Source organism: Lepidochelys kempii, chromosome 1, assembly GCF_965140265.1.
Source record: "Lepidochelys kempii isolate rLepKem1 chromosome 1, rLepKem1.hap2, whole genome shotgun sequence".
Taxonomy (NCBI): domain Eukaryota; kingdom Metazoa; phylum Chordata; order Testudines; family Cheloniidae; genus Lepidochelys; species Lepidochelys kempii.
The window spans coordinates 157,598,494-157,626,178 of NC_133256.1; the positions used below are offsets into that span (position 1 = coordinate 157,598,494).

General features: G+C 44.3%; 1 protein-coding gene across 2 annotated transcripts in view; it reads left to right on the top strand.

Moving 5' to 3' along the window:
* The first annotated feature begins 16,125 nt into the window (after positions 1-16,125).
* C2CD2 (C2 calcium dependent domain containing 2) overlaps positions 16,126-27,685 on the top strand; it is a 54,138-nt gene continuing 42,578 nt past the window's right edge. For both annotated transcript variants that reach the window (XR_012160807.1, XM_073359954.1), the window contains exons 1-2: positions 16,126-16,873; positions 19,876-19,974. Coding sequence is in view for 1 of the 2 variants with exons in the window: in XM_073359954.1 (XP_073216055.1) it covers positions 16,607-16,873; positions 19,876-19,974 (366 nt within the window). In the remaining variant the exon portion in view is untranslated. The remainder of the gene's footprint in view (positions 16,874-19,875; positions 19,975-27,685) is intronic.

Consider the following 27,685-nt stretch of genomic DNA (forward strand, 5'->3'; position numbering starts at 1 on the left):
AGGAAGTTTCATTGTTTTTATATGTTTTCCCTGGCCTGGTCTACACTGCGGGGGGGATCAATCTAAGTTACGCAACTTCAGCTATGTGAATAACGTAGCTGAAGTCAACGTACTTAGACCTACTCACTACGGTGTCTTCAGTGTGGTGAGTCGACTGCTGCTGCTCCCCTGTTGATTCTGCCTGCGCCTCTCATGGTGGTGGAGTACAGGAGTCTATGGGAGAGCACTCGGGGGGTCTATTTATCCCGTCTACTCTAGACGCGATAAATCGACCCCCGCTGGATCGATTGCTGCCCACCGATCCGACGGGTAGTATAGACATACCCTCTGTAATTCTTTCACCTTAAGAATAAATGTGCTTGTTTATAAAGGGCTGTGTGGTAACTTATAGGTACTGGCAATAACTCTGCTCATTGCCTTTGAAGAGAAAGCAAAGCACAGACCATTTAGACAATCTGGCTTGCTGGGCTATCACAGTGTTGGCATGGAACTGTGTAGCCTGGAAAATCCCAGGCAGGAGGGAGAGGGACTTGGATCTCAACCCAAGAGAGGTGATAACTGAGGAACTGGAAACCTAGAGTGGATGCCATCATGGGACCACAGAGGGGGAACAGAGGTGCAGTTGCCCTGAACTGTGACAGTCAAATTCCCTCCCCCTGCCCCCCGCCAGTGCACCCACCCTGAAGGGTGCTAGGGATCTCCAGAGATGGAAAGAGGAAAGGAATCTTCTTTCATGCGTCACAGCACCAGTCAAGCACTCTGAAGAGGTTCCCCTAGCCATCAATTGGAGTAGCTTTTGCATCTCGAACAGCCTCCCTTCCAGCAGAGGAAGGATTGGATGATCTGTGCAGTGGCAAATCCTTTGGCCTTTCCCCTCATAAACATCCCCTCTCCCCATGTGGAGCTGGGCTCCACACAGTGCATAGGGGATACATCTCTTCCTCTCCCCCTCTCCCTCTCCCATTTCTTGCCTCTACTGCATAGTACAATTGCATCAGTTCTCTTGATAAGACACTCTTCATGTCTTCAGAGAGGCTTACATGGTACATAAGGCCTCAAGGGGTATGTCTACAGTGCATAGTAAATGCCGGTCTGTGGAACCCAGGCCTGCAGACCCATGCTTTCCAAGCTCGTGCTTGGGCATCCACACCTCCTTGCTATTTGAGTCTCATACCTGTGCCAATGCATCCACACTGCACCACACAGATCCGAGTCAGACCCTGTTGTTTCTGGGATATATACCAGGGCTCTTAGTGCCCTTGGTAGCTATGCCCACTCTAGGGCTTGGTTCATGGTCTGTTGTGGGAGACCTTATCTGTCCATCCCACAGGACTTGACGAGAATTGTTTTTAGCCCACCAGTGCATCCAGCCAAGTCACTTTTGGGTGTGCATGCTCCCTGCAACTGGATTCATCAACATGGTTCCAGCAATGGTGGAAGAATTTCTCCTGCTCATGCTTTCACTCTTATTTCAGGATTCAGGCACAGCATCTGAGAGACGCTAGTGGACATTTCAGTGGTGGTATATATTCAGTCATAGAATCATAGAATATCAGGGTTGGAAGGGACCTCAGGAAGTCATCTAGTCCAACCCCCTGCTCAAAGTAGGACCAATCCCCCAATAATTAATCATCCGAGCCAGGGCTTTGTCAAGCCTGACCTTAAAAACCCCAAAGGAAGGAGATTCCACCACCTCCCTAGGTAACACATTCCAGTGTTTCACCACCCTCCTAGTGAAAAAGTTTTTCCTAATATCCAACCTAAACCTCCCCCACTGCAACTTGAGACCATTTCTCCTTGTTCTGTCATCTGCTACCACTGAGAACAGTCTAGAGCCATCCTCTTTGGAACCCCCTTTCAAGCAGTTGAAAGAAGCTATCAAATCCCCACTCATTCTTCTCTTCTGTAGACTAAACAATCCCCGTTCCCTCAGCCTCTACTCATAAGTCATGTGTTCAAGTCCCCTAATCATTTTTGTTGCCTTCTGCTGGACTCTTTCCAATTTTTCCACATCCTTCTTGTAATGTGGGGCCCAAAACTGGACACAGTACTCCAAATGAGGCCTCACCAATGTCGAACCAAAGGCACCTCCTTGAGAAGGAGTACAGACATGGCAGTGGCAACCCAACTGATCTTGCTCATGCCTGTTGCCAGAACCGCAGATTCCCCTTACAGTGCTTCTGGAGCTGGGCCGTGAGCACAGACTGGCGGGCTCACATTGTCAAGCAAACCTGAGATGACCAGCAGTGGCTCTAGAACTTTCACATGAAAAAGCAGATGTTCCTGGAGCTGTGTGATCAGCCTGCTCTGATCCTCTAGAGTCAGGACAACATGCATGTGGGAGGCCATGCTGTTCCAGAAGCCAGTAGCTATGACCATCTGGAAGCTGGCTACCCCAGACTGCTACCCCATAGCTAACCAGTTTGGTGTTGGCAAGTCAACTGTGGGGTTTGTCGTGGGAGAGATTTGTGAGGTGATGTATCCAAAGATGGCGGGCATAAACAATGTTCCTGAAATAATTGCTGTCTTGGAGAGAATAGGCTTTCTAAACTTTGCTCGGGCCATCGATGGGACTCGTGTGCCAATAGTTTGCCCTCTGCAAGTTGCACGTGAGTACATAAACCACAAAGGGTACTACTCCATTGTAATGCAGGCCCTGGTTGATCACAGAGGCAGGTTCATGGACACCAATAGACACCAATGTGGGATGCACTGGCAGGGTGAATGATACAAAGGTTTTCCAGAGATTGGGACTATACCTTCATGGACAAGCTGGGATATTATTCCCGCTGAATGACATTGTTATAAATGGAGTCACTCCACCCACTGTTATTCTAGAGGACATCCTTTTACTATAGCTTATGCAACCATACCCTGATTTCAGAGGGTCGGGCCAAAGAAAGTTTAACTACATGCTCAGTAGCTGTAGGATGGTGGTGGAATGTGTGCTTGGCAGATTGAAATTCTGGTGGGGCTGCTTTCAAAACTATTTGGATGCCAGTGTCACCTATGCTGTCCACATTATTGTAGCCTGCTGTGCTCTACACAATGTCTGTGAGGACAAAGGTGAGCCATTTCACCAGGAATGGACTCACAACACTGCTGGATTGCTGGCTTGGTACACCGAGCCAGAAGGTGCACCTGTCATTACTGGTGCAGGATCCCCACGGGCAACAAAAAGCAGGGATTCTCTGTGCACCCATATAACATGTTTGAATGGTCCCATGGATGAAGGGGAATGAAACAGTATTTTTAATTGTGCCACACTCATCTTGCTGTTTCTGCATGTAGGGCAGCTCTAGAAGATTGTTTTTATGAATTCGTAGTATGCATTTTGTAAACACTGTTCATGAACCTCATCACACAGTTTATGGCTTACTATGGTGGATGGAATTTTTTATGCATTTTATAGAAACTGGACATGCGCTACCCACAGCTTATAGATCACTGGGGTGACATTCCACTTTAATAAATGTAATTAAATTTGCTAATGAAACTTGTGTGCAAATCAAGCACTTTATTTTAAACATGCATTTAAATAAGAACTAGCAATGTAAAAACTTGAAAGGCAGACCACCTGCCATCAAAACTCAGAACACAATACACAAAAGCAGTGCAAAAAACAGTAACCAGTGCGTGTAAATATGCACTGTATAAGAGTGCAAAACACCCAAATTATGTCCATTTCCTGCTTAGCAATTTCACTATTGCTGGTGTCCTCTGTCCCTCTGTTGTCCTTGGTCCTTTTGGTGCATCTTGCATATGAGGGTAGCTGAGCTGGAGTGGAGGAATGCACAGGGTACCTTTGACTGTTCTTTGTACTAGTGTTAATTGCTTGTGACATGGACGAGCCAACCCCAGAATTGTCCAAAGGCTATATAGGCTGATAGTGTGAAGGGGACTCAGGTGTGGGACTGGAGCAAGAGGTAAAGCTGGCATTGGAGCCTGCAGTCTGGCAACCGTGAGTGCAGGCAACCTCTTGAACAGCTCCTTCTACTGTGCTGTGTCTTCCTCCCTCAACTTGTAGTTGTGCTCCAAGAACTGTGCTGCCAATCTCTCCTTGTGCTGTGCAGCCTGTCTTTTTTTCTAGCTATCCTGCACCTTATATCTCTGGTACTCCGTCTGCTGATTGGCTCTGTCCAAAATGTCTCCCATCAGCTCGTCTCTGACTCTCTTCCTCCTAGAAAGTTCATTCTCCTAGGCTCCTAGATCCTTTTGTGTGCCCTGTAGAGGTGGAAGGGCCTGGCAAGTAAAATGGAAGAGCACATTAGTGTCTGATCATGAGAATAAATTACATTTCTATTCTCTGCCAGGGACTGCCTCAATTCAAGGTCAAAAGGATTATACTTTTTATCACTGGTTTTATTTTATTCACACACAAAACACTGCCCACACTGAAAGCTATCACAGATCATAGTAAAATACACATAGCAAAATCAGTTACAAATTATTTATAAATCCCCTCCATTTTTCCCAGGGGTGGGGGTAATCTGAGGAACTGGCTCATATGAGCTATGGCTTTACAATCCTTTTGGTCAAAGCAAGCCCTGGAGGACATTGTTATTCTGGAGGTCCCTGTGGTGGAAGCATGAACTTCTGTTCCAGGCCAGCAGAGAACAACCATCTGCCTATGCCAAGGAGGTTTTTAGGCATCTAGTGATTGCCCCGAACATCTAGAGATGGAAGTGGCTTGCGAGCTAGGAAGGCGGTCCTAATAAATACGCTGTGACCCACAATGGAACCGACTATCTGGAGTTCCTACCCTGTTGGAAATTTGCATGCATCCCCAGCCAGGAATGGGAGAAAAATCATGGCAAAATCAACAAGATGCTGATTTAGCATGGAGATGTAATTCAGCCTCCTTGCAAGCACCCTGCATTCATGCAGAGACCCAACTGCCAGCCATTTGGATCCATAACACAGACAACCACGCTCTGTTATCATTTGGACTCATAATACAGACAGCCATTGTGACGGGTTGGATCACAGAAAACCCCTTGGGACTGCCACCTGATGTGCCAAGACTACTTCTGCTCCTGCTTTCCTACCCTGTCAGCTTAGGACTTCAGTGCCCTGCCTGGTTTGAGCCAGACCCGCTAGCCTGCTGCAAACCCAGACCCAGGTCTGAACCACATCCCCGAACAGCTGTAGGCTTAATTGAAAGCAACTTAGTTGACACTCAGATGCCCAATGGGGTCCAAACCCTAAATAAATCTGCTTTACCCTGTATAAAGCTTATACAGGGTAAACTCATAAATTGTTTGCCCTCTATAACACTGACAGAGAGATATGCACAGCTGTTTGCCCCCCACCCCCACCCCAGGTATTAATACATACTCTGAGTTAATTAATAAATAAAAAGTGATTTTATTAAATACAGAAAGTAGGATTCAAGTTGTTCCAAGTAGTGACAGACAGAACAAAGTGACTTACCAAGCAAAATAAAATAAAACACGCAAGTCTATATCTAGTACGGTAATAAAACTGAATACAGATAAAAACCTCACCAGTTCCAGTAAGCTTTCTTTTACAGACTAGTCTCCCTCTAGGCTGAGTCCAGCAATCACTCATACCCCCTGTAGTTACTCTCCTTTGTTCCAGTTTCTTTCAGGTATCTTTGGGGGTGGAGAGGCTCTCTCTTTAGCCAGCTCAAGACAAAATGGAGGGGTCTCCCAGGGGTTTAAATAGACTTTCTCTTGTGGGTGGAGACCCCCTCCTCTCTCCTATGCAAAGTCCAGCTACAAAATGGAGTTTTGGAGTCAGCTGGGCAAGTCACATGTCCATGCATGACTGAGTTCCTTACCAGCCAAGCCGCATTCCTGGGAAAGCCCAGATGTGGATTGGTGTCTCCAAGTTCATTGTTGGCTTAAGGGCCTTTTGACTGGGCACTTACTGAGAATAGTCTTTTCTCAGGAAGCTGACCAACTGCTTCACTAAAACCTACTTAGAATCAGACAAGTATACCGCCAATATTCATAACGTTGAATACAGAAATGATATATGCATACAAATAGGATTAATAGATTCAGTAGATCATAACCTCTACAGAGATATGTTACATGGCATATGTAGCATAAAACATATTCCAGTTATGTCATATATACACATTCATAAGCATATTTCCATAAAGCCTTATGGGGGGCACTGTCACAGCCAAGAATTAAAACAATCTCCAGTACTGTTTGCACTCGTACTATAGGTAATCCAGCTTGGCCGATTTATATGGTGAACTGAAGGAGCAGGAAAGGGTATGCAAGACTCATAATATTAACACCCTAACTCATCTTTCTAACAATCAGTGTGTATCTAGTAAAAATTTCATAACTGCTTGTTTAACATTTCCCCCCACACTTCCCGATGTCCATTTTGAATCTCATGTGGTGGGGGTGGGTGGGGGCGGGAGGGAGGATCCTAGGGAACTAAACAGAAGCATGCTACATCTCCTGGCTTGTAATAATAATTTTCTAGGGTCATAACCTGGAAATCTCTCCCATTCCTATATTAATAATAACAAACATGGTGGCAGAAACATACAAGTCTCAGGCTTTGGCTACAGCACTTTGGCTGTGTGTTCCGCTGTGGGCTGGTCCCCAGGGCTGTCCTCAAACAGGTCCTCAAAATATGGATCCAGGATGTGCTCTAGCTGCTCCAGTGACATAGCCTCTTCAGGGACATGTGTCAACACCAGGGTCACTTTGTTAGCTTCATCTAGCAGCTGCTGCCTCTCCTCCAGGGGAGCCTGTGACTGGGGGTGCTTTTAGGGTGTCAGCCAGAGATGACATGGGGGTGAGGGGGGGATTTGAACCACTGAGGTGAGTCAAAGGGTAGACGTGGTGCTCCCTCCCTGAACCCTGCCACATAGGACTGGCCCAACCTGTCTGGCATCACCAGCCCTAGCCTTCCGGTGTCGTCGCTTGCCCCTCCCCGTCAAATGTTCCTCCATGCCCCCCTCAGGGGGTACGCCTTACAGTTTGAAAACCTCTGTCCTAGATCCAGAGGAAACATGTGGGATGGTCACGTTCCCCCCCTCCAAACCTTTAAATTGTGCCCCTCTCCTCACAATCAACAGTTTCTGGACTGTCAGCCCTGCTCAAGAGATTGTCATGCACCACTGAGGGCTCAGTGCTCAGTTAAGTTCCCAGTACATGGTTGAATTCCTTGTAAAAGAGGCAGGGTAGATGGGGAGTTCCTTGAGCGGTGGTTATCATCCCTGACTTTGCAGTAGTAAGTCTTGAGTACTTGCCTTGCTCACTGAATTGAACAGGGGTCTGGTGAATCCCCAAAGCCGCGAGCCTCTCTGAGGTATCTTTGTATACGTGTTCATTTCTTGCACTCTAACTGAAGTTGAATGTCTTGCTTTCCACGCACCAGAAATTAACCAGAATCTGGCTGTGTACCTCTGACCAGCTAGCAGAGCACTTGGTGTATGGCTTCTTCATAGTGCTGGCCATAGCTAATGTGAGACAGGGTTAACTGTGTTTCCAGTTAAGCAGTCATCATGGAAAGGAAGGGTTAAATGTGAAGCAGCTGTATCTGAACCGGGAGGTCACTTTCAGTTCCTGGGAATCAAACAGGAAGTTTTGAGATAGAAGGGCTGGAAAACACAGGCCAAAGGAACTGTGGGATAGTGTTAGCAGATTCTCCAGAAACGTGTCTGGCAACCCAGGCTTGAGCTGTGTCCCTACTGCAAATTGCCTGTGTATGCACTCACATCACAGCAAGTCTTGGGGCTCAGGACCTGAGGGTTTTCTGGCCCAAGTCAGAAAGATTTGTGTGTGGATGGTAGGGGGCTTGGGCTTAACCCTCAGTCTGAGCCCAGGTTTACTATGCAGTTTAGACATACACAGGAGAACCTTCTGCACTGGGGTGAGTTTCCATCTTTGTCAACACTGCAAGTGAAGGTATGATTGTTGCACGGGTAGGCATATGTGAGCTAGATTTAATTTAGCTAGCATGGATAATAATATCAGTGAAGATGCAGCAGCATGGGCTTTAGTACAGGTGAGATACCAGAATACCCAGGGTCCCTGGCAGGCTTGTACTCTGGCTGTTAGCTCATACTAAAGTCCATGCTGCTGTGTATTCACTGCTATTATTACTCATGCTACTTAGATTAAATCTATCCCAGGTAGGCCTACCAGGGCTTCAATCACATCTTCGCTTGCAGTGTAGAAGTACTCTTTGTTGTTGAGTTTGTTTTGTTTGTTACAGTTTCTTTAGCCTTTTTGGATATTGATTGCCAAATATCTTCCAATAAGGCTTCTTTGTGAACTAGCCTGAACGTTAATAGCCCAGTATGCAGCATGGAGCCTTCATAGGGTTATGTTTTTCTCTCTTACGTGTCTTTCTGTCTCTCTCTCTCTCTTTCTCTCATGTTAGTAAAAGAGGACCTTATAGTATAGGGATGATGAACTGGTAAGAATTTTTTTTATTGTGTTTTTATCCCTGCATAATCATTATTACACACCATCCATGCCCCCATAATGCTCTTTCAATGTATTTTTCAATAATAATTTTAGGAATTTGTGTTTCCTATGTAATGATTGCTTCCTATAGGAGTCCCATTGTACCAATAAATAGAATCCAGGAAGAACCAAACTTGATGGAAAAAAAGATGATACACTTCCAAGCTCTGCCCATGTGAATTTTCAAAATGAGGCATTGCTACAGTAGATTATGCAGATATTCAAAATACGATCATGCAGCTCTCTGAGCTCCACTGGGCTTCTTGATCTGGGCTCAGTGGGGCTTGACTATGACCACAGGCTCTGCTACGTTCCACTGAGCTTGGATCCTTCTTGATTTGGGGGAAACGATAAGTGGTGGTATCGTCCAACCACCACTTACTTGTTGTCCCTCACAGCATGTGGTGCCGATCTGTGATCCTCTTCTCTCCTTACTGACATGAGGAATAAAACTATGGACGAAGCTTAAATTACCATCACTTGGACATCTGAGTTTAATGCCTCACTGAGATGAATGCTGTAGTTCACATCTCTCAAAGCTATTGTTTCAGGCCCTCTGCAGACTCATCTCTACATCACTTAGCCTATGTCTACACTAGCACTTCTGTAGGTATAACTTATGTCTCTGAGGGGTGTGAAAAAAACACCGCTCTGGGCAACATAAGTTACACCAACAGAAGCACCAGTGTGCACAGCACTGTGTTGGCGGGAGACGCTCTCCTGCCAACTTAGCTACCACCACTCGTTGGAGGTAGTTTAATTATGTCAACGGGAGAGCTCCCTCCCATTGGCATCGAGTGGCTTCATGAGTGATCTTACAGCGGCACAGCTGCATTGGTACAGCTGTGCTGCTGTAAGCTTGCTAGTGTAGACATGGCCTTACATTCAGCTTACTTTTCTGAGATTTTCTTCACAACCAAATTGGCTTACCAAGAAAAAAAAATCTGTAAAACAATATAGCAACTTGAAAGAGGTACCAGTACATGGTACTGCCAAGTACTGGCTGACTCGAGCCTTGAAGTCCAGGCCCAAATTACACAATATTATGGACACTTAATTACTTTAGCCACATCCCCACTGCTGGACTCTGATGAGTGAGATCCTGCCTGTTCATGGAAGGCTATTTCAAATTCACAGACACATTGCTTCAGAAAAAAAAGACAAATGTTTAAATGTTTGTTGAGTCATACTTCTTCCTCCCCCTCCCCCGATTGAGAGGTAAAAATGTAAAACAACAAACAGCTACTATTACTTGGAAATGACACTGGGGACCAGTGTTTTGTAAGAGATTAAAAAAGGGTGGTACTTAGTGTGCAGAACTGCAGTCCTGGGATTGGAAGCTGCCAGCTGCTGCTCTGGAATTACAGGAAGTACTTCAGAAATCTGAGAATTTAGTATTTCATAACTGATGGATTTCCAGCTCACAGAATAAATGGCTCCTTAATTTGCTCTTTTTTCTAGGGAGTGAGATTCTGGCAGTAGCAGCATTAGGCCTATGCCATCTACATGGCTGTGTAGGGCCTGATTCTTCCAGGAAACCTGTCCTTTACACACATACACCACCAGCAGCCCCTGGTGTCAGATGGGGCTATTCTCTGTCCATGTCCCTGTCTGACATACAGCCAGTAGATCACGGTAGACATTACATTTCCAAACTGCCCTCTCTTTTTGGGAAGGTGGCCAACTTCTGCTGTCATGGGGGTGGGGTGGAGGGCACCAGTTGCTCCAAAGCCTCACAGACAGCACAAACATATGAGATTGCCATTGTCAAGGTTCCTTGCCCACTCTGAACTCTAGGGTACAGATATGGGGACCTGCATGAAAGATCCCCTAAGCTTATTCTTACCAGCTTTGGTTAAAAAATTCCCCAAGGTACAAACTTTGCTTTGTCCTTGAACCCTATGCTGCCACCACGAAGCGTGTTAAACAAAGAATGGGGAAAGAGTCCTCTTGGAGACGTCTTCCCCCAAAATATCCCCCCAAGCCCTACACCCCCTTTCCTGGGGAAGGCTTGATAAAAATCCTCACCAATTTGTACAGGTGAACACAGACCCAAACCCTTGGATCTTAAAAGCAATGAAAAATCAATCAGGTTCTTAAAAGAAGAATTTTAATTAAAGAAAAGATAAAAGAATCACCTCTGTAAAATCAGGATGGTAAATACCTTACAGGGTAATCAGATTCAAAACATAGAGAATCCGTCTAGGCAAAACCTTAAGTTACAAAAAGACACAAAAACAGGAATATACATTCCATTCAGCACAGCGTATTTTATCAGCCATTAAACAAAAGGAAATCTAACACATTTCTAGCTAGATTACTTACTAACTTAACAGAGTTTCTGAGACTGCATTCCTGATCTGTTCCTGGCAAAAGCATCACACAGACAGCCGAACCCTTTGTGTGTCCCCCTCTCCCGATTTGAAAGTATCTTGTCTCCTCATTGGTCATTTTGGTCAGGTGCCAGCGAGGTTATCTTAGCTTCTTAACCCCTTACAGGTGAAAGGGTTTTGCCTCTGGCCAGGAGAGATTTTATAGCACTGTATAGAGAAAGGTGGTTACCTTTCCCTTTATTTTTATGACAGCCATAGTCTCAGGAAGGTTTCAGGCAGGAGGTAGCTGTGCGGTAGGTCAGATCTGGATGCCCCCCTGCAGGTGTTACTTCTCATACCTGCGCTCTAGAGTACAAATACATAGTTTGCACTTAACTGAGTCTGAGCAATGAAATTAAGCTAGTCACTTTCACTTTTGCTTCTAAAAAACAAGAAGAAGTCTGGTGGCACCTTAAAGACTACCAGATTTATTTAGGCATAAGCTTCTTCTCTTCATGTGTCAATATATTTATGCTTGCATCTGTAATTTTCACTAAATGCATCTGAAGAAGTGGTTTTTTTACCCACAAAAGCTTATGCCCAAATAAATCTGTTAGTCTTTAAGGTGCCACCGGACTCCTCGTTGATTTTGTGGATACAGAATAACACGGCTACCCCTCTGATACTTTTGCTTCTAGTTAGTTTCTAGGAAGCTCCCTTTGCAGCCTCTGATTCCCCAGCACAATGGTGCAGTGTTTGAATTGCAAGCACTGCAGGGGAATGTCTAAAACCAAACTTAAAAAAAAGCAAAACACAAAATCCTTACATTTGAAAAACATTTCTAATAATAACAGATTTTATAAAACTTTGAGAGTAATAATATCTATTCAAATGTGTCAGCCAGTCATATTTCCGGGGGCAGTTATTACTGTATTATTATTTATATACAATATTCTATTACATCTAACTCTTATCACCTCATTCATTATGAGATTTTAGCCTCATAACACTCCTGTGAGATAGGGACATAATATCCCCATTGTATAGATGGGGAACTGAAGTATGGGGCAGGTTAAGTCACTTGCCTACAGTACTACAGGGAGTCTGTAGCTGAGCCAGGAATTGAACCCTTGTGTCCAGTGTCCTACACCATCTTTCCCATCCCCATACAGCAAATTGACTGGGCCAGACAAATGACACGTCCTTGCCCTGACAAATTTAAAGGTACAAGTGGATATTACACTATACGTAAGTACAGTAGGGCCAAATCCTGCAGTCCTTTCTCAGGCAAATCTCCCATAGACTTAAGGACCCTGGCAACTTATGTTTGCTCTTTTAAAATAATGTATTAAGTAATGTATCCCTGTCCCATGCACAGCCCTTCTGTCTCTATTTCTCACTTTTCACTTGCTTGGAAATGGATAGTTGTGGCAGATAAACATCTAAGAGGCACGGGTGTGGGAGGGTAAATAGCAGCCTGAGAGCATGCACATGAAGCAGAGGCTGCAGAGCCTCGAATCCGCGGCTGCTGCTACCTGCAGGCTTTCTCAGAAAGACAAGGAGCTGATTCTGGAGGAGACAGAGAGCAGGGGTGTCAAACATGTGGCTAGAACATAATTTATTTATGTGGTCACCATGACGTGTTCAGATTCTCCAGAATCTCAGCTTCGATTTTCTGTCTGCACTGGTAATCATCTAAAGCTGATTGGAATATAGACTTTACAGTGGTTCTTAACCTGTGGTCTGCATGCAGGTAGGGGTCTGCCAGTATAATCTAGGGGGTCCATGAATGTGCCAGCAACCAGCGGTGACATGTGGGAGGGGGCACAGGAGGTCACATCCTCCCCCCCACACACACACCAGATTTGTGCCTTCCATTTGGCCCTGCTCTCTGAAGTGTTGATGCAGCAAAGCAGAGCAGTGGTGTATCTCCTTGGCTAGCTGCTGCCTGTGGAGTCAATGGCTGTGAGGCAACCCCTTCTGATGGTAGGAGGAGATCTCTCTTCTGGAGTGACGCTGCAATTTTTGGTTGTGGCCTCCCCCCCAGATTTCTGCTGGGTGGCTCACTGAAGTGAGTCAGGGAGTGGAGGTGGCGTTCCCTCCCCGAGCCCCCCTAGATGGACATGCCCCACAGTTTGAAAACCTCTCTGGCATTAATAAGCTGTCAATATTTTAATTTGCTGTGTTTTGTTGATCTATTCAAATAATTTATCTACAGTAATATTCATGATAACTATTAAAATAATGTGAAAGAAACAAATTATGAGCAACAAAATAATGATGGGGAGTTGGGATTCTGCAAGTTTGTCAATTTAAGTTTAGGGGTCCCTGGGTAAAAAAAGGTTGAGAACCATTGCTTTGGGTGACACTTCAGTGCCAACATCAATATTTAATATTTTAATCACTCATCATTTTAGTGGGTAGATTAGGAAGAGGATGGGAACGCAGCCCACATGGTTGGAAACCTGGAATTGCTGCAGGGAAGAAGGGAATTCAGAGAACAGAGGAGATTCCCAAAGACAGGGGAGGGGGAAGAAATTGAGAAAGGAAGATGGAGAAGAAGGAGAAATAAACAGCAGTAGGCTTAAACAGAAACATATTGAAAACAAAAAGGGTGCATACTGAAGATGAATGAGACAATGAGGTACTGAACAAATAACAACAAAACATTTAGTTACTGCATAAAGACCATATCCTTTCCTTGATATCTGTGCAAACTGCCAATTGACATCAATGTCTTATTGAGAGTATATAGTCCTGAATTTATACCCTGGGCCATGAATCATAATTAAATGTAGAATTCAGCCCTCTTCTTCCAATGAGTTTGACACCCCTGCCATAAAAGTTAAGGATTTTGAGGTTGGAGGAAAGAACAGTTGAGCCTTGATTCCCCCCTCTGTCATGGGATGATGGAAGAAGAGAAAATTTATAGTAAACTCTTGTACACTTCCCTCTTTCCTGCCTGCTTTAAAAAAAAAAAAAAAGCATCCTGTGAAATGGATGGGTGGGAAAGCTATTGCGGGCTACTCTCCCCAAAAATGCTATTGCGGAGTGTTACTCTTTCAAAAGTGTTATTATGGGGGCTCTCCCCCTAAAATGCTCATATGCTGTTATAGAGAAATGGGGGTTGATCCCTTCTAAAATGTTGTTTACCAGTCATACAGCAATCTCAGGGGAGATTTTCAAAGGCAAAAAGGGCAATGAAAGTTGGGCACCTGCCTCCAATTTGTGTCCTGTCCAGTACCTTTATTTAGATTCCCATCTGTTCCACATAGATTGGAGCAGTTATTCTCATCACACACCCTGCCTAAAGCACTTGTCTACACTACAGCAATTCTAAAAACTGTTTGGTCCACTTAGCAGGCATGTAAAACACTCTGCAACAAGTGCTCTAAACAGCCAAATAGTGTTTGAATTAGCATGGTTCCGGTCTGTAATGTTTAATGACAGTAGATGGACAATGGTTCAAGTAGCCCTCCCACTACTATCCAATATTGCACTGGTGGCCTTTGAAATCTCTCAGAATCCCTTGCTTCTGGAAGATGTGCTTGAAATTGTGGGATAGATACCCAGAAGGCATTGCAACTAAAGCAATTTAGAACAGTACCAGTTAGAACATGGACCAAAACTGTAATGGCACAGAACACAAATCACCGTGTCTAATGTGGGCACACTCATTTACTTGGACTTCAGTTGGTTCTGTTCCACCAGTTCAATTAGAAACAGTTAATTAGCTAGCGTAGGCATGGTCAGAGAGTGAATGAGGGAGGAAACAATGGCGACTACTCAAGTTAGTGTAATTGGTGGAAGGGAGAAGCAAACACCAGGATGTGTCACTAAGTCCTATCAAGCTGTGCAGGAATTAGGACAGAAAAACAAACTGTAAAACTGGAGAATTACAAATCCAACATGAAAACAAATGTCAGTTTGAGCCAATGGGGGAAATTAAACCCTTCTCCAAATACTCCAACTCAGAGTTCAGAGCACCAAGACAGCTTTTTTCTAACACTGTGCCCCACACACATGATCTACATAGAATCATAGAATATCAGAGTTGGAAGGGACCTCAGGAGGTCATCTAGTCCAACCCCCTGCTCAAAGCAGGACCAGTCCCCAATGTTTGCCCCAGATCTCTTAATGGCCTCCTCAAGGATTGAACTCACAACCCTGGGTTTAGCAGGCCAGTGCTTAAACCCCTGAGCTATCTGTGCCCAAGAGGACAAGAGTTCTGTTCCTGGGTGTGATATATGATCTTGGGCAAGTCACTTCACCTTTCTGTTTCTCCGCTTCTCCTCCCAACTAGTCTTATGTATTTAATTTGCAAACTGTTCAGGCAGAAACTGTCTTTTACATTATGATTTTGTATGTTTCTTAGCACAATGGGGCCCTAAATTTGGTTGGGATCTCTGTGTGCTACTGAACTACAAATAATACTAAGAATACCTTGTCTGAATTGTGATCCCACTGGCTCTGACCTCTATACACCCTTGGCCAGCATCATAAACTCCCCTGTGCCCTTGCAGAGCTGGCTGGGTGGCTTGCACGGGACAAAGGAGTCTGTGAGCAGGCTCTATGCTTTCTGATCTTGCCATGGTGGTACTCCATTCTGACCAGGGCTGGTCAACATTTCAATCTTTTCAAAATCATTTTTGCTGGGTTTTAAAAACCAGTTTATATAGAGCTGTTTGAAATGTTTCCAGTGTTGGACATTTCAACCCCAGTTTTTGTATCAGAAATGTTTTAAAAATTCTCATAAATCTCCACAATTTTTTGAGATGGACTGGCCCAGCCAGGGAGAGGGTGGGTCAATAATTTCACCCCAAGGAACAGGAGGAGAGCTGGCTCAGAGGGGTTTTTTTAAAGAGCTGCAGGGGGAACGTGGCGCGGGGAAGCTGGTCCAAGCCGAGGGGGCTGCACGAAGAAAGCAATGAACGCGGTGACTTCACTGCACTTCCATGTCTGCGGCATGCACCTCACAGGAGGGACATCTCTGTTACCCATCTGCACGAACGACACCACGGCAGCCCATCGCCGCGCACTTCGCCGCCCCTCCGAAGCCCCCCCCCCGTCCCGCCCCGCTCCCCCATTTCCTACCCTGTCACCCCAAGCGCCTGGGAGGCTGCGGCTCCTGGCTGGGCTGGCGATGCGCCCGTGGGTTTGCAAAGGCAGGGCGCTGGCGGGGGCTGCGGCGCCTTTAAGGACGAAGGAGCCGGGGGCTGTGAGGGGGCGCAGGCGGGGAAGGGCCGGGGAAGGGGCGGCAGCGGCCACCGGCTCCAGGTTGAAGCGGGGGCGGAGCGGCGCGGCGCGCGGAGCTCTGGTCCTGCCCAGCGCCCGCCCCGCCCCGCCCCGCCCGCCGGAGAGGCCGCGGCGCCATGCGACGGCGGTGCCCGCCCGGCCCGGCCCTTGCAAGGCTCCCGGCCCCGCGCGGCCTGGGCTGGGCAGCGCGCAGAGGACGCAGCGGCGCAGGCTGCCGGCCAGGGGCCCCTGGGCCTCAGCGGGGCGCGGGACCCTAGTGGCCCCTGCGGGCGTGGCCGACGCGGGCCGGGCCTGGCGGCCGTTTCCCTCCGCTCGGGGCTGCGGGGCGGGGTCTTCCCGGCTTGCGCTGCCCGGGCGCGCCCTCGGGCCGGACTTTGCGCCAGCCAGCGCCGGCCGCTGCACTGCGAAGGGCGAGCCGCGTCCCCGCCGCGGCGCGGGGCTCTCAGCGGGCGGGCTGCGGTCGCGCGGGAGAAGCAAATGCCTTGAGCGTCTCTCCCCCGGCGCGGCGCGGGACCCTGGCACGGGGAGCCCGTACGGGCGGAGAGAGGGGCAGCTGGCCGGTTCCGTGCAGTCATGGCTTGGCCGGCGTATTGGGTGGACGAGATGCAGTGGTTTGCCCTGGTCACTCTGTTTGTGGCTGCCCTGGTCACTCTGGCCATCTACCTGGTGCAATATGCTCTGGTGGCTCTGCGGAACAGCCGGAGGAAACCGCCGTCGTCGGATGAACTTCTGCAGGGAAATGACACCCTGTTGGCCTGGGTGCTGTCTCTGAACAGCTGGAGGACCCAGTGGCAGAAAGCTTGGATAACAGCCCTGAATGCAGAAGCCAAAGTGAGAGGGGTAAGTGGCCGTCTATACTGGGGGGAAAAAATAATCGTGAAAATCTTGCACTGAAAACGACGTGGCGATCGTCTGTGATCCCATAATGTGGGCACCTGCACTTATTGCAAGTATGTGTTCCTTGAGATCGCATGGTTTTGAATGGAGATCTGTTTCCCCAGTCCTGTTTCATGGGACTGTAACCCTGTTGATTAATTTCAAATCGAAGTGAACCTGGTGAAAAGGGAGTGGGGAAATGGCTTTATAACTCTTATTCCAAAAGGATCCTATATGTAGACTTTCAAATACTGTTGTGGCTTTTGTTTCTGCATTTTTGTGTAGGTTAAAGTCCTGGAGAGTAATTTTGAAAACCGAGCCTCAGATTTTTAAGATTACAGTGTAAGGACATTATCAAGTTATTTTTCCCTTCCAAATGTTGACGTTTTACAATACTCACTGTTCCTCATAGTTGCCTTCTGGAAGCTTTAAACTAAAATCTCTTTCTTCCCACTTCCTACCAAATCAGTACGATTCCTTCCACTTTATTAAACTGTCATTCCATTAAAAAGGCAAATCTATTTTGGTAAATACATATGAATTTGAAAATGCAAGAGCCAAATTTTGCTTTCCATTACATCTGTACAAATCAGGAGTATAAAGCATCAGTGAACTGGATGTACGCTGGTGTAACTGAAAGTAGAATCTGACCCAAAGGCTTACATCTCCCCTGCAGAGCACTCTTGTGGTTGCAGAGTCTGCCACGAAAGCTAAATAAGTGTTGTCTATCCCAATAACATGCTAGAACTTCACCAGACTCTGGTTTTATTCTTATGTTTGCTAACCATGAATCAAGTCTTTTTGGGACTATGAAAAACGCTAACTGTAGAAACATTTGTTAATAAAACATATATAACGTTTACCTGATTTGATTATGTTACAGTGAATGTCATTATTTGACTCCTGCTTTGCCCTGCCCACTATTTACCATGTTTGCCAAAACAAGAAGTAAATATATGTATGGGGACACTTATTCAGAATATCTTTACCAGTGAAATCTAGAAATTTTCCTGTTCTAGCCACTATTTCCTTTAAAAAAAATATATAGAAGGGAGATGGCTAGAAGTGCAGGAGAGAGGGTGTTGCTGACCTCTCAACCAATCAAGATAGACTCTGCATATGCAATTGATAACATTGTCCTGTACCTCTGAGGTAAATAGTAGAAACTGCCTGACTTGTCACGTGACTCTAATGTCAATCATGAGCCAAAAGAAAAGGAGTACTTGTGGCACCTTAGAGACTAACAAATTTATTTGAGCATAATCATGAGCCAGACTTTTTTTCCCCTGTATAGAACTCTCAAAACTGGTCAATTCCAGCCCCTCTCATTTATGGTTTTTGAACACATTTCAGATTTTTGATGTTTACTTCTGTTTAACTTATTTTTGTTTGTCTGGCAGATCTCAGTCTTGTAGAGTGGAGCAGAATAGAGTAAAATAAGATAATGTTCAACCTTGTGTCAGTCATGCAACTTATGTTTGGATTTTATGTAAAACTTAAAAAAAATTGTCTGAATTGGCATGCACAATATTTGACCTACCTTTCTAGTCCCAGTATCTTTGTGTAAAGGACGTAAAACTTTATATATAGTATTAAAAAACAAAACTCTGGATCTGAAGGGAGGATGCAAGGGTAGGTCGGCCCACAACAACCTACTGTAATTTCCTGGACTGAAATTGAAACTTTGCTGTGTCAATGGAAATACCCAATTCTAACCATCTGGGAAATGTTATGTTTCCGAGAGTAGATTTTTATGTGTATTTTTCAGCACCATCTCCTCAAGCCAGTGTTCTTTTGTTAGCAATCTATTATTTCTAAGCAACCCGTATGTGTGTATGAAATTTAAAATTCTCCAGGCATTATTGTAAATGGGGAAGGTTGATTGGAAGTACCTTTGATTGTCCTCTTAAAATACCAGTGATGTGTGAGGAAATTATGGGTGTTATGATAAAGGATGAAGGACAGAGTTCGGCAAAAATAAATGTTTTAAGAATTGTAATGAATTGGGGACAGGTTCCAGGAGACAGAAATTAACATCACTCTGTAGGCAGACAGATACAGAAAACAACATTCTCTCTCTCACTCACACCCCCTCCCCAAAAGAGCCTCTGTAGCCTTTTCTTTTGATGAATTCGCTGCCTGACACTGCACTATGTTGTTACTCCCTCAGCTAGGTTCCCAAACGCTCAGAACAATGTCAGCATCACAACACTAATGAAATTCCTCCATGTGTACTCTTTTTTTATACCAAAGCAAAACTTAACCTGGGCAGTCTGTTAATGCAGCAGCAGCAGCCAATGAGCACACACAGCATGAGTAAAATGTAATTACTGTTGTTTCTGAAAACATGACTTCACAAAGCAGTGGATTTTAGGGATCTCTCTCTCCCCCTCTTTGTGTGTGTTACGTTTACATCATATTCTTCCTAGGTTCTGGTCAGTTTTGTAGGCGTGGGGTGTTTTTTATTTTTAATACTTTGCAGAAATATTGTTGTGTGTTTAAAGATCTTTCAAACGATTGTTTGAAAGATCTCTTCATTTTGGGATAGATCATGCAGCCAGCCGTATAACATGCTGTAGAATAGTATTCGTGTTATTAGGCTGAATCCTGAAAACAGTTGTTACTATTATTTTTAAATATTTATATTATGGTAGGTGTGAGAGAACCTTACTCATGAGAGTAGCTTCATTGAATTCAGTAGAACTACCTGCAATATGCTGAGTGCCCTCACCTCCCATTGCTGTCAAGATGAGTCAGGATCAGGCCTTATGAGAGTGAAATTCAGCACAAGTTTTCCAGGACGTTCCTTGCATTATGTAGTGGAGCATAGTGGATAAGATTAAAAATCCCTGCAATTTTATATATGAAAACTCACACTATCTGATGGTTTCAAAAACTTTAATGACAGTGTCTCTATTATTTTCAAGTGAAAATAATTTAATTAAAACGTGTTACTTGTTTCTTAGGATTCATTGTTGCTTACATTTGAAGAAGACACAACTCCTCAGCCACTGGAGCTAGCAGTTAGACGGGTTGTAAGTGTTGTAAAGTCAGCCCAAGAGAAGGTAAACTTTGTTTTCTCTTAATAGATTAAAATCGTTACTCCTTTTTAAAATACTAAGCTTTTAATAGATTAAAATCGTTACTCCTTTTTAAAATACTAAGCTTGGCAATGGACTTTCTGAGTTATGGACTGTTGTAAACCCTGTGCATGCTTATATGAGCCAATTATAAGTTTCAGAGTGTGTTTCAGGGCTGCTAGCAATTGACCACAAAACTGAGCTGCTTCTTAGTTTTATGCATCTGTCAAGGTCACATGGCCAAATGTTGTTTTCCCATTATTTCCCCCTCTCATTACTGTTAGTCTGCTTAGGGTGGGGAAGGAAAGGAACATTCTGGAGAATAAAGTACTTCTAACCGTCTCTTACTCACTTCTGTTTTGTTGATTAAAAGTTTTACTTAACTGCAACCAGATAAGAATAGGGCAAGTAGGTACAAAGTCTAAAGGTGAAATCTTGGCCCCGTTGAATTCAATGGGAATTTTGTCCTGGTCTTTAATGGGTCCGGAAAGTCACCCTAAGTAGGTATTAAGTGAGAACTAGCATATGAACACTTTTTTTTTTTTTTTTCCTTAAGGAAGCACACAACATTAAAACAAGACCGAATGTGGCCATTGGAATATGCACATTCTTTCCATGAGATGCACAAGCACAACTCTACTGACTTCAGTGGAAGTTGCATGGGGTGGCATAATTTGGACAAAATTGTAGAGGCTAATGACTAAGTTTTCAAATTTAAGTGCCTACAGTTAGGTCCCTGACACAAAATGGCCTGATTCTCACAGGTACTAAGCACCCACTCTCTTATTAATTCTCTGTTCCTATTAGTCCTGTGAACTATGCACATATGTCAGAGTAGTCTAGCTTTAGGTTCCCCGATTGTAGGTTTGTTTTTGTTTGTTTGTTTGTTTTTTAATAACAAACTCTTAGTTGAGTGGAAGGGAAGGGCCCAGATCATTTGATATGGCAGAGCTGCATTCAGAGTAAGACCTGAGTGTTTGTACACCCCTAATCCTGAGGCTAGCTGATGACTGAGCCAGTCCACAAAGTAAGTTAGGGGAGTCTTAACTCCCAGGATGTCAAGATGCCCTCCAACATCTCCTTTTTCTCCAGCAGTTGGGGCTAGGATGCTATAATGTTGTTATTATGTTGGCTTCACATTAGATTCCCCAACACGGGGGGAATCCTATAGAGGCTGGATCTGCCAGTATTATGACTGCTTTGGGCCACCACTGGATCAGATCCTTTGCTATTTAAAGTTAAGGTTGCCATGTCAACTGAAATGTGGCCCCCTTGTACAAATGAAGTATATTACTGTGTATGTGTTAACATGGACTTTAAAATGTGTATGTCTAACAGAATGTCATTGACTTGCACTAATGCCTGGGAGACCCATTACAAGTTTCTGACTTTAAAAATTAGCAAGCAAGAACAAATAGTGCATTGCAAAATGTATACCTCCTCACTTCCTCTGACAACTGTAGTCTAATTTCAAATACTTAAGATACATCATAATATTTTTAGTATTACGCTCTGCTGTTAATACTTTGAGAACTGGGGGCAGGTGTGTGTGTCTGAGAGAGAGATGATTAGTAGGGATCTACTGTAGTAGATGGCCTTACATTTCATGTGATCTTCAATGCCTAAGCAAAACAGGGTGAGCAAGGCCCTGTCTGTACTAGGGAAAACTGCTGTGCTGGGTGACTCACTTACAACATGGTAGTATTCCCAAGAGGTTAAAATCTGCTTTGGTCTTGCCTGTGTAGATGAGACCAAGACTTACAGAATCATGCTGTGGTGTTGGACCTCACCGATGATGTAGCATGATTTATGTAGCATGATTTAGAAACATAGGTTGAAATAGGCTTACCTATATGGATAGGACTAGGGGTAGCAAGAAAACAACAATTGCATTTTGCAAAAAGGTTTGAAGTTTCAACATTTGTTTTTTGTTCTGCATCAGAACCAAAGTGAGACCTTTTTTAAACTTTTAAATCAAGATTGATGTTCTTTTCTAAGAGATGTTTTAGTGCAAGCAGGAATTAATTCAACCAGGGAAGCTCTGTGGCCTGTTTTATACAGGAGGTCAGACTAGATGATTATGGTAGACCCTTCTGGCCTTAATCTCTGAATCTATATAAATATTTTTTTGTGGAACAAACATAAGATGGAGATTGGGGGATTTTGGGGAGGGGGAGGGAGAACCAGCCAGACCAGAAAAATCAATAGCCTGGTGATTAGGGCACTCCCCTGGGATGTACCTGCTCTAGAACCTGGGTCTCCCATATCCCATTTAGGCATTCATCTGGGTCTCTTGCATTTCCCTCCTTTTCTCCTTCTCCTCCTTCTCTTCCCCCCACCCCCCAAAAATACCCCAAACGAAAACATCCTGGATCTAAAAACCTTTCTGATGGGAGCTTAGTTGAGACTGATAAGTTTTGGTGTTGACAGATCTACATTTTCCAGTGAGAAACATTTTGGCGAAAAAGTCAGCTACAGATAAGACTGGGTTGAATGCTGTCTTAATCATATAGGCAGGTTTTTATGGAAATGACTTCAACCTTATCTATGAATTTCTTTACTCTTCTTGTCTTAAGACACACCCTGCATGAAATTCAAATATCTTTTGCCTCTATGCACAATAATTGTAAATTAAAGAAGGAGCCCTTTGATAGGTACTTTCTCTCCCTTTTTAAATGCACAGGGTTTTTTTTTTCTAGCAAACTCTGGTAGTTTCCTTGTAGGACATTAATTGAAAATCCAAAGAGCATTGATAGTAAATCCATGGAGAAATAAGTAGCTCTTTTGTATTGTTCTGTTCTTGGAACTGGTCTGTCCATACAAATACATTAAATTAGAATGGGAAATTCTATAATACATAACTGAAACGTTTTTTTAGGCCCACATTGCAACTTTCAACTTGAGTTTGTAACTAGTTATTAGCATCGGTGGTTCTAAATTTGGTGTGTGACCAGGCCCCACGTTATCAACGCTGTGGCAGCCAAGAGTATTTTGCCAGAGGAATGTCTGGCACATGGCTGTCTTCTTGTGCCAAACTGGTTGCCCTTATATTTATGATGGTATTAAAAGATCATCCAGAGGCCTCAGCCAAGGATCTGGGCTCCATTATGCCATGTGCTTTACAAACCTAATTTAAAAAAAACCAAAACCAATCCCTTCCTCAGAGCTCACAACTAGGATTGTGACAACTCAACAGTGGATGCAACAGAGGAATTAGAGTGAAAGGACAAAATGACAGTAAAGTAAATACATGTATGTATAATATTATGCATAAACACACTCAACACAAAAAAGAACCCCATGGTTTCTCCTCTGTGTGATTAGTCCTCCTTCCTCTCAGCTCTCTCTGCAGTAGGACATACCTGAGTGCATTAGTACATATGATGCTGGTTCTACTCTGTGAACAAGTCTACCAGGGCACTATATCTCCTACTGAGCTATTAGTGGATATCTGGCCAGAATGTTGTTGTTTTTTATTTTTGCAGTAGATCTCAGAGATCCCACTTAGGATAGGGGCCCCATTATGCCAGGCACTGTGCAAACCTAACCCAACACACTTTGTTCCTTCCTTGAAGAGTTAACATCTAAGAAATGGGTGCATTTTCCAGGAAGCAAACATGTGGGCAAACATGGTTGTAATGGCAGAAAAATGGCTGTGTGGATGCAGACTGAACCATGTGACTTGTTGCAAGTTAAGGTGACCAAAGCTCTAACCAGTTACAAAATCAATTAAAAAATATAGTTTGGACAGGGCCTAAATGTATAGAATGAAGTGATTTTTTTTTTTTTTTTTAAGAAATACTTGCATTGCTTTGCTTTACTTGGTCAGCATTTCCATCACCTGTTTCCAGAAGGCTTTTTGCTTGGCAGTAAAAGTTTTGTGGTTTGCTTTTGGTTTTTTTCCTCTTGTCTGGAACTTGGCACATAAGGATTTGGCCTAGGCAAGAGCAAGTTTTGAAATCTATTTAGTTGGTTATAAGCTACAACCAAAAGTCTCCCTCCTTTTCCTCCTTGACATTGCCTGCTTGACATATTCTTCATACCCTAAAAATTCCGCCGGGGGTGAGGGGGAGAGGAAGTGGTTTAGAGAAAGGAAAGCTTCATTTAGTGGGCTAATCAGCCATGTGATTTTTTTCAGCTGGGCTTTGCAGCCTGCCCTTGAGGGCCTTATTCAGCTACTCTGCCATTGCAACTGTGCCACTTCAGTGCTTCTGTAGGTTGCCTGGGAGAGTTGAGCAATGTTGCCAAGAGCTGGTGGCATAGAGTAGCACCATTGTAGGGGTTGGAGACTTTCAATCCCTTTTGGAGCTGACGAAGAGAGATAAGGAGCAGGTAAAGACCAGTAATGCAAAAGACAATCCGTTAGTTTTAAAACACACTTGAGGTGTTTCAGATCCATCCCATCTTCTTACTCTGAACTCCTGAGGAGAGACTCCAGATTACTGGCAGGAAAGAAACATGATCTGTGATTCACACTGCTTATTGAAGGTCACTGCCTAATAAGGTTAACCCAGGCATGTCCTTGGATGAGGTCTCTGATTTTTGTATTTCTGAGATCTGGCTGGATGAAACCGACCAGGGGTATTCTATCTGCTTCCCAAGATCCATAAACCTGGGAATCCTGGACGCCCCCATCATCTCAGGCATTGGCACTCAGCCAGACAATCCTGCTGTCAATGTAGACTTTCTCCTCAGGCCCTACGCTACCAGCACTTCCAGCTATCTTCAAGACAAAACTGACTTCCTGAGGAAACTACAATCCATCGGTGTCTAGAAAACACCCTCCTGGCCACTATGGATGTAGAAGCCCTCTACACCAACATTCCACACAAAGATAGACTACAAGCCATCAGGAACAGTATCCCTGATAATGTCACAGCAAACCTGGTGGCTGACCTTTGTGACTTTGTCCTCACCCACAACTATTTCACATTTGGGGACAATGTATACCTTCAAATCAGCGGCACTGCTATGGGTACCCGCATGGCCCCACAGTATGCTAACGTTTTTATGGCTGACTTAGAACAACGCTTCCTCAGCTCTCATGCCCTAATGCCCCTACTCTACTTGCGCTATATTGATAACATCTTCATCATCTGGACCCATGGAAAAGAAGCCCTTGAGGAATTCCACCATGATTTCAACAATTTCCATCCCACCATCAACTTCAGCCTAGACCAATCCACACAAGCGGTCCATTTCCTGGACACTACTGTACTAATAAGCGATGGTCACATAAACACCACCCTATACCGGAAACCTCCTGACCTCTGTTCCTACCTACATGTCTCCAGCTGTCACCCTGTCCACACCACATAATCCATTGTCTACAGCCAATCTCTAAAATACAACCACATTTGGTCCAACCCCTCAGACAGAGACAAACACCTACCAGATCTCTATCAAGCATTCTTAGAACTACAATACCCACCTGCTGAAGTGAAAAAACAGATTGACAGAGCCAGAAGAGTACCCAGAAATCACCTACTACAAGACAGGCCCAATAAAGAAAATAACAGAACACCACTAGCCGTCACCTTCAGCCCCCAACTAAAACCTCTCCAGTGCATCATCAAAGATTTTACAATCTATCTTGAAAAATGATCCCTCACTCTCACAGATCGTGGGAGACAGCCCCCCAACCTGAAGCAAATACTCACCAGCAACCACACAACAAAAACACTAACCCAGGAACCTATCCTTGCAACAGTGCCAACTCTGTCCACATATTTATTCAAGTGACACCACCATAGTGTCTAATCACATTAGCCATGCCATCAGGGGCTTGTTCACCTGCACATCTACCAGTGTGAGATATGCCATCATGTGCCTTGTACATTGCCCCTCTGCCATGTACATTGGCTAAACTGGACAGTCTCTATGCAAAAGAATAAATGGACACAAATCTGACATCAGGAATCATAACATTCAAAAACCGGTAGGAGAACATTTCAGCCTCTCTGGCCACTCAGTAAAAGATTTAAGGGTGACAATTTTGCAACAGAAAAGCTTCAAAAACAGACTCCAACGAGAAACTGCTGAGCTTGAATTAATATGCAAAGTAGATGTCATTAACTTGGGTTTAAATAGAGACTGGGCATGGCTGGGTCATTATACATATTGAATCTATTTCCTTAAGTTAAGTATTCTCACACCTTCTTGTCACCCGTCTAAATGGGCCATCTCAATTATCACTATGAAAGTTTTTTTTTCTCCTGCTAATAATAGCTCCTCTTAACTAATTAGCCTCTCTCAGTTTGTATGGTAACTTCCAACTTGTGTGTGTGTATATATATGTGTAAAAAATCTTGCTATATGTTCCCTTCTATGCATCCGATGAAGTGGGCTGTAGCCCATTAAAGGTTATACTCAAATACATTTGTTAGTCTCTAAGGTTTTGCCACAAGTACTCCTGTTCCTTTTGCGGATACAGACTAACACGGCTGCTACTCTGAAACTTCTAGGCTCATGTTAACCTGGAGGCTTTCTATTAGGTTCTTAATTGAGCATAAGTTTGGAGAGATTGTATGGCTGTTTTGGTTACATCTGAATCTAATAAATCTCCCTCAGCTCCAAAGCTTGATTAAATAGTGTGTTAATCTAGAGTGTAACAGTCCTGAGTTGGTGTAAAAACTGGCATTGGTATATAGATTACTTGCTGCACAGAAGAATCCCTGGTGGAGCTGACTGATTTTCGCTCTGTGATAGTATTACACCAGTCAGTATTGATTGAACAAAGTTGTGTAAATTTCCACGGAGACTGTGATTCCTCTGAATTATCTTAGGCTCTCTTGTCTACCGTGAGACTGTCTCAGGTGTCTTCTGCCTCTACTAGTACAGTTGGGCCATGCGCAGAATCCTTGGGCTAGGATTTCTGATGGTGAGGAGTGGAGATCAAATCCCTGCAGTGAATTGGTTTCTCATTTTGAGTGTGGGAAGCACTTTCTTTAGAGTGAAGAATCTATTTTTAATCGTTAACCTTCTGTGACTTAAAGAAGTGATCAGTTTGACAACTTAGACTAGATGCTCTTCAATCAACATGGCACTGAAGCTTGGTAGGACTTTATATTCCATGGTCTATGACTATTGATAGTATGGCCCTAAACCCCTCTACCCCACACTTTGTCCTCACAGGTTTCCATGATAGAAGACTTTTGCATGTGAGAGGGAAGATGGCTAGAATTCCAGTCATGGGTCTTGTGCCAAATCTGATATGGTTATAGCATAAACAGTCTTGAAAACCCTATGTTGTGGGTGCGTAAGAACCAAAGAAAGGCTTATTTTCTTTTGCCAAAATATCCACAAAGTCCTGATCAACAGAACTGTTTTGGGCAGTGAACAGCCTGATTAATTTGTGTTGTCCTTAATCAGTAAGGTTGACTATGCCACGCTCTGGGGTGTCTTCTAATTATTTTGCCAACAACCTTGCTCTGATCCAGACTAAAATCTGCCTCTGGAATAGCAGAGGTGGGCCTGAGTTAGAAGGGGGAGACAAATGCAGAGACTTCTCTGCTTGTTTGTCTGTTTGTGTCATTCAGTAAGCTGCTAGGTGAGCTCTGGGTTATTAGCTGTGAGTTGGATTCTCCCTGGCAAAGGTCAGCTGGGAATGTTTGGATACACCTTTCTTTGAGAGGGCATCCCTTGCATTGAGGATGTGTGGTGGGGCAGCTGCCCCACACAGGGAGAAGAAGGGGTT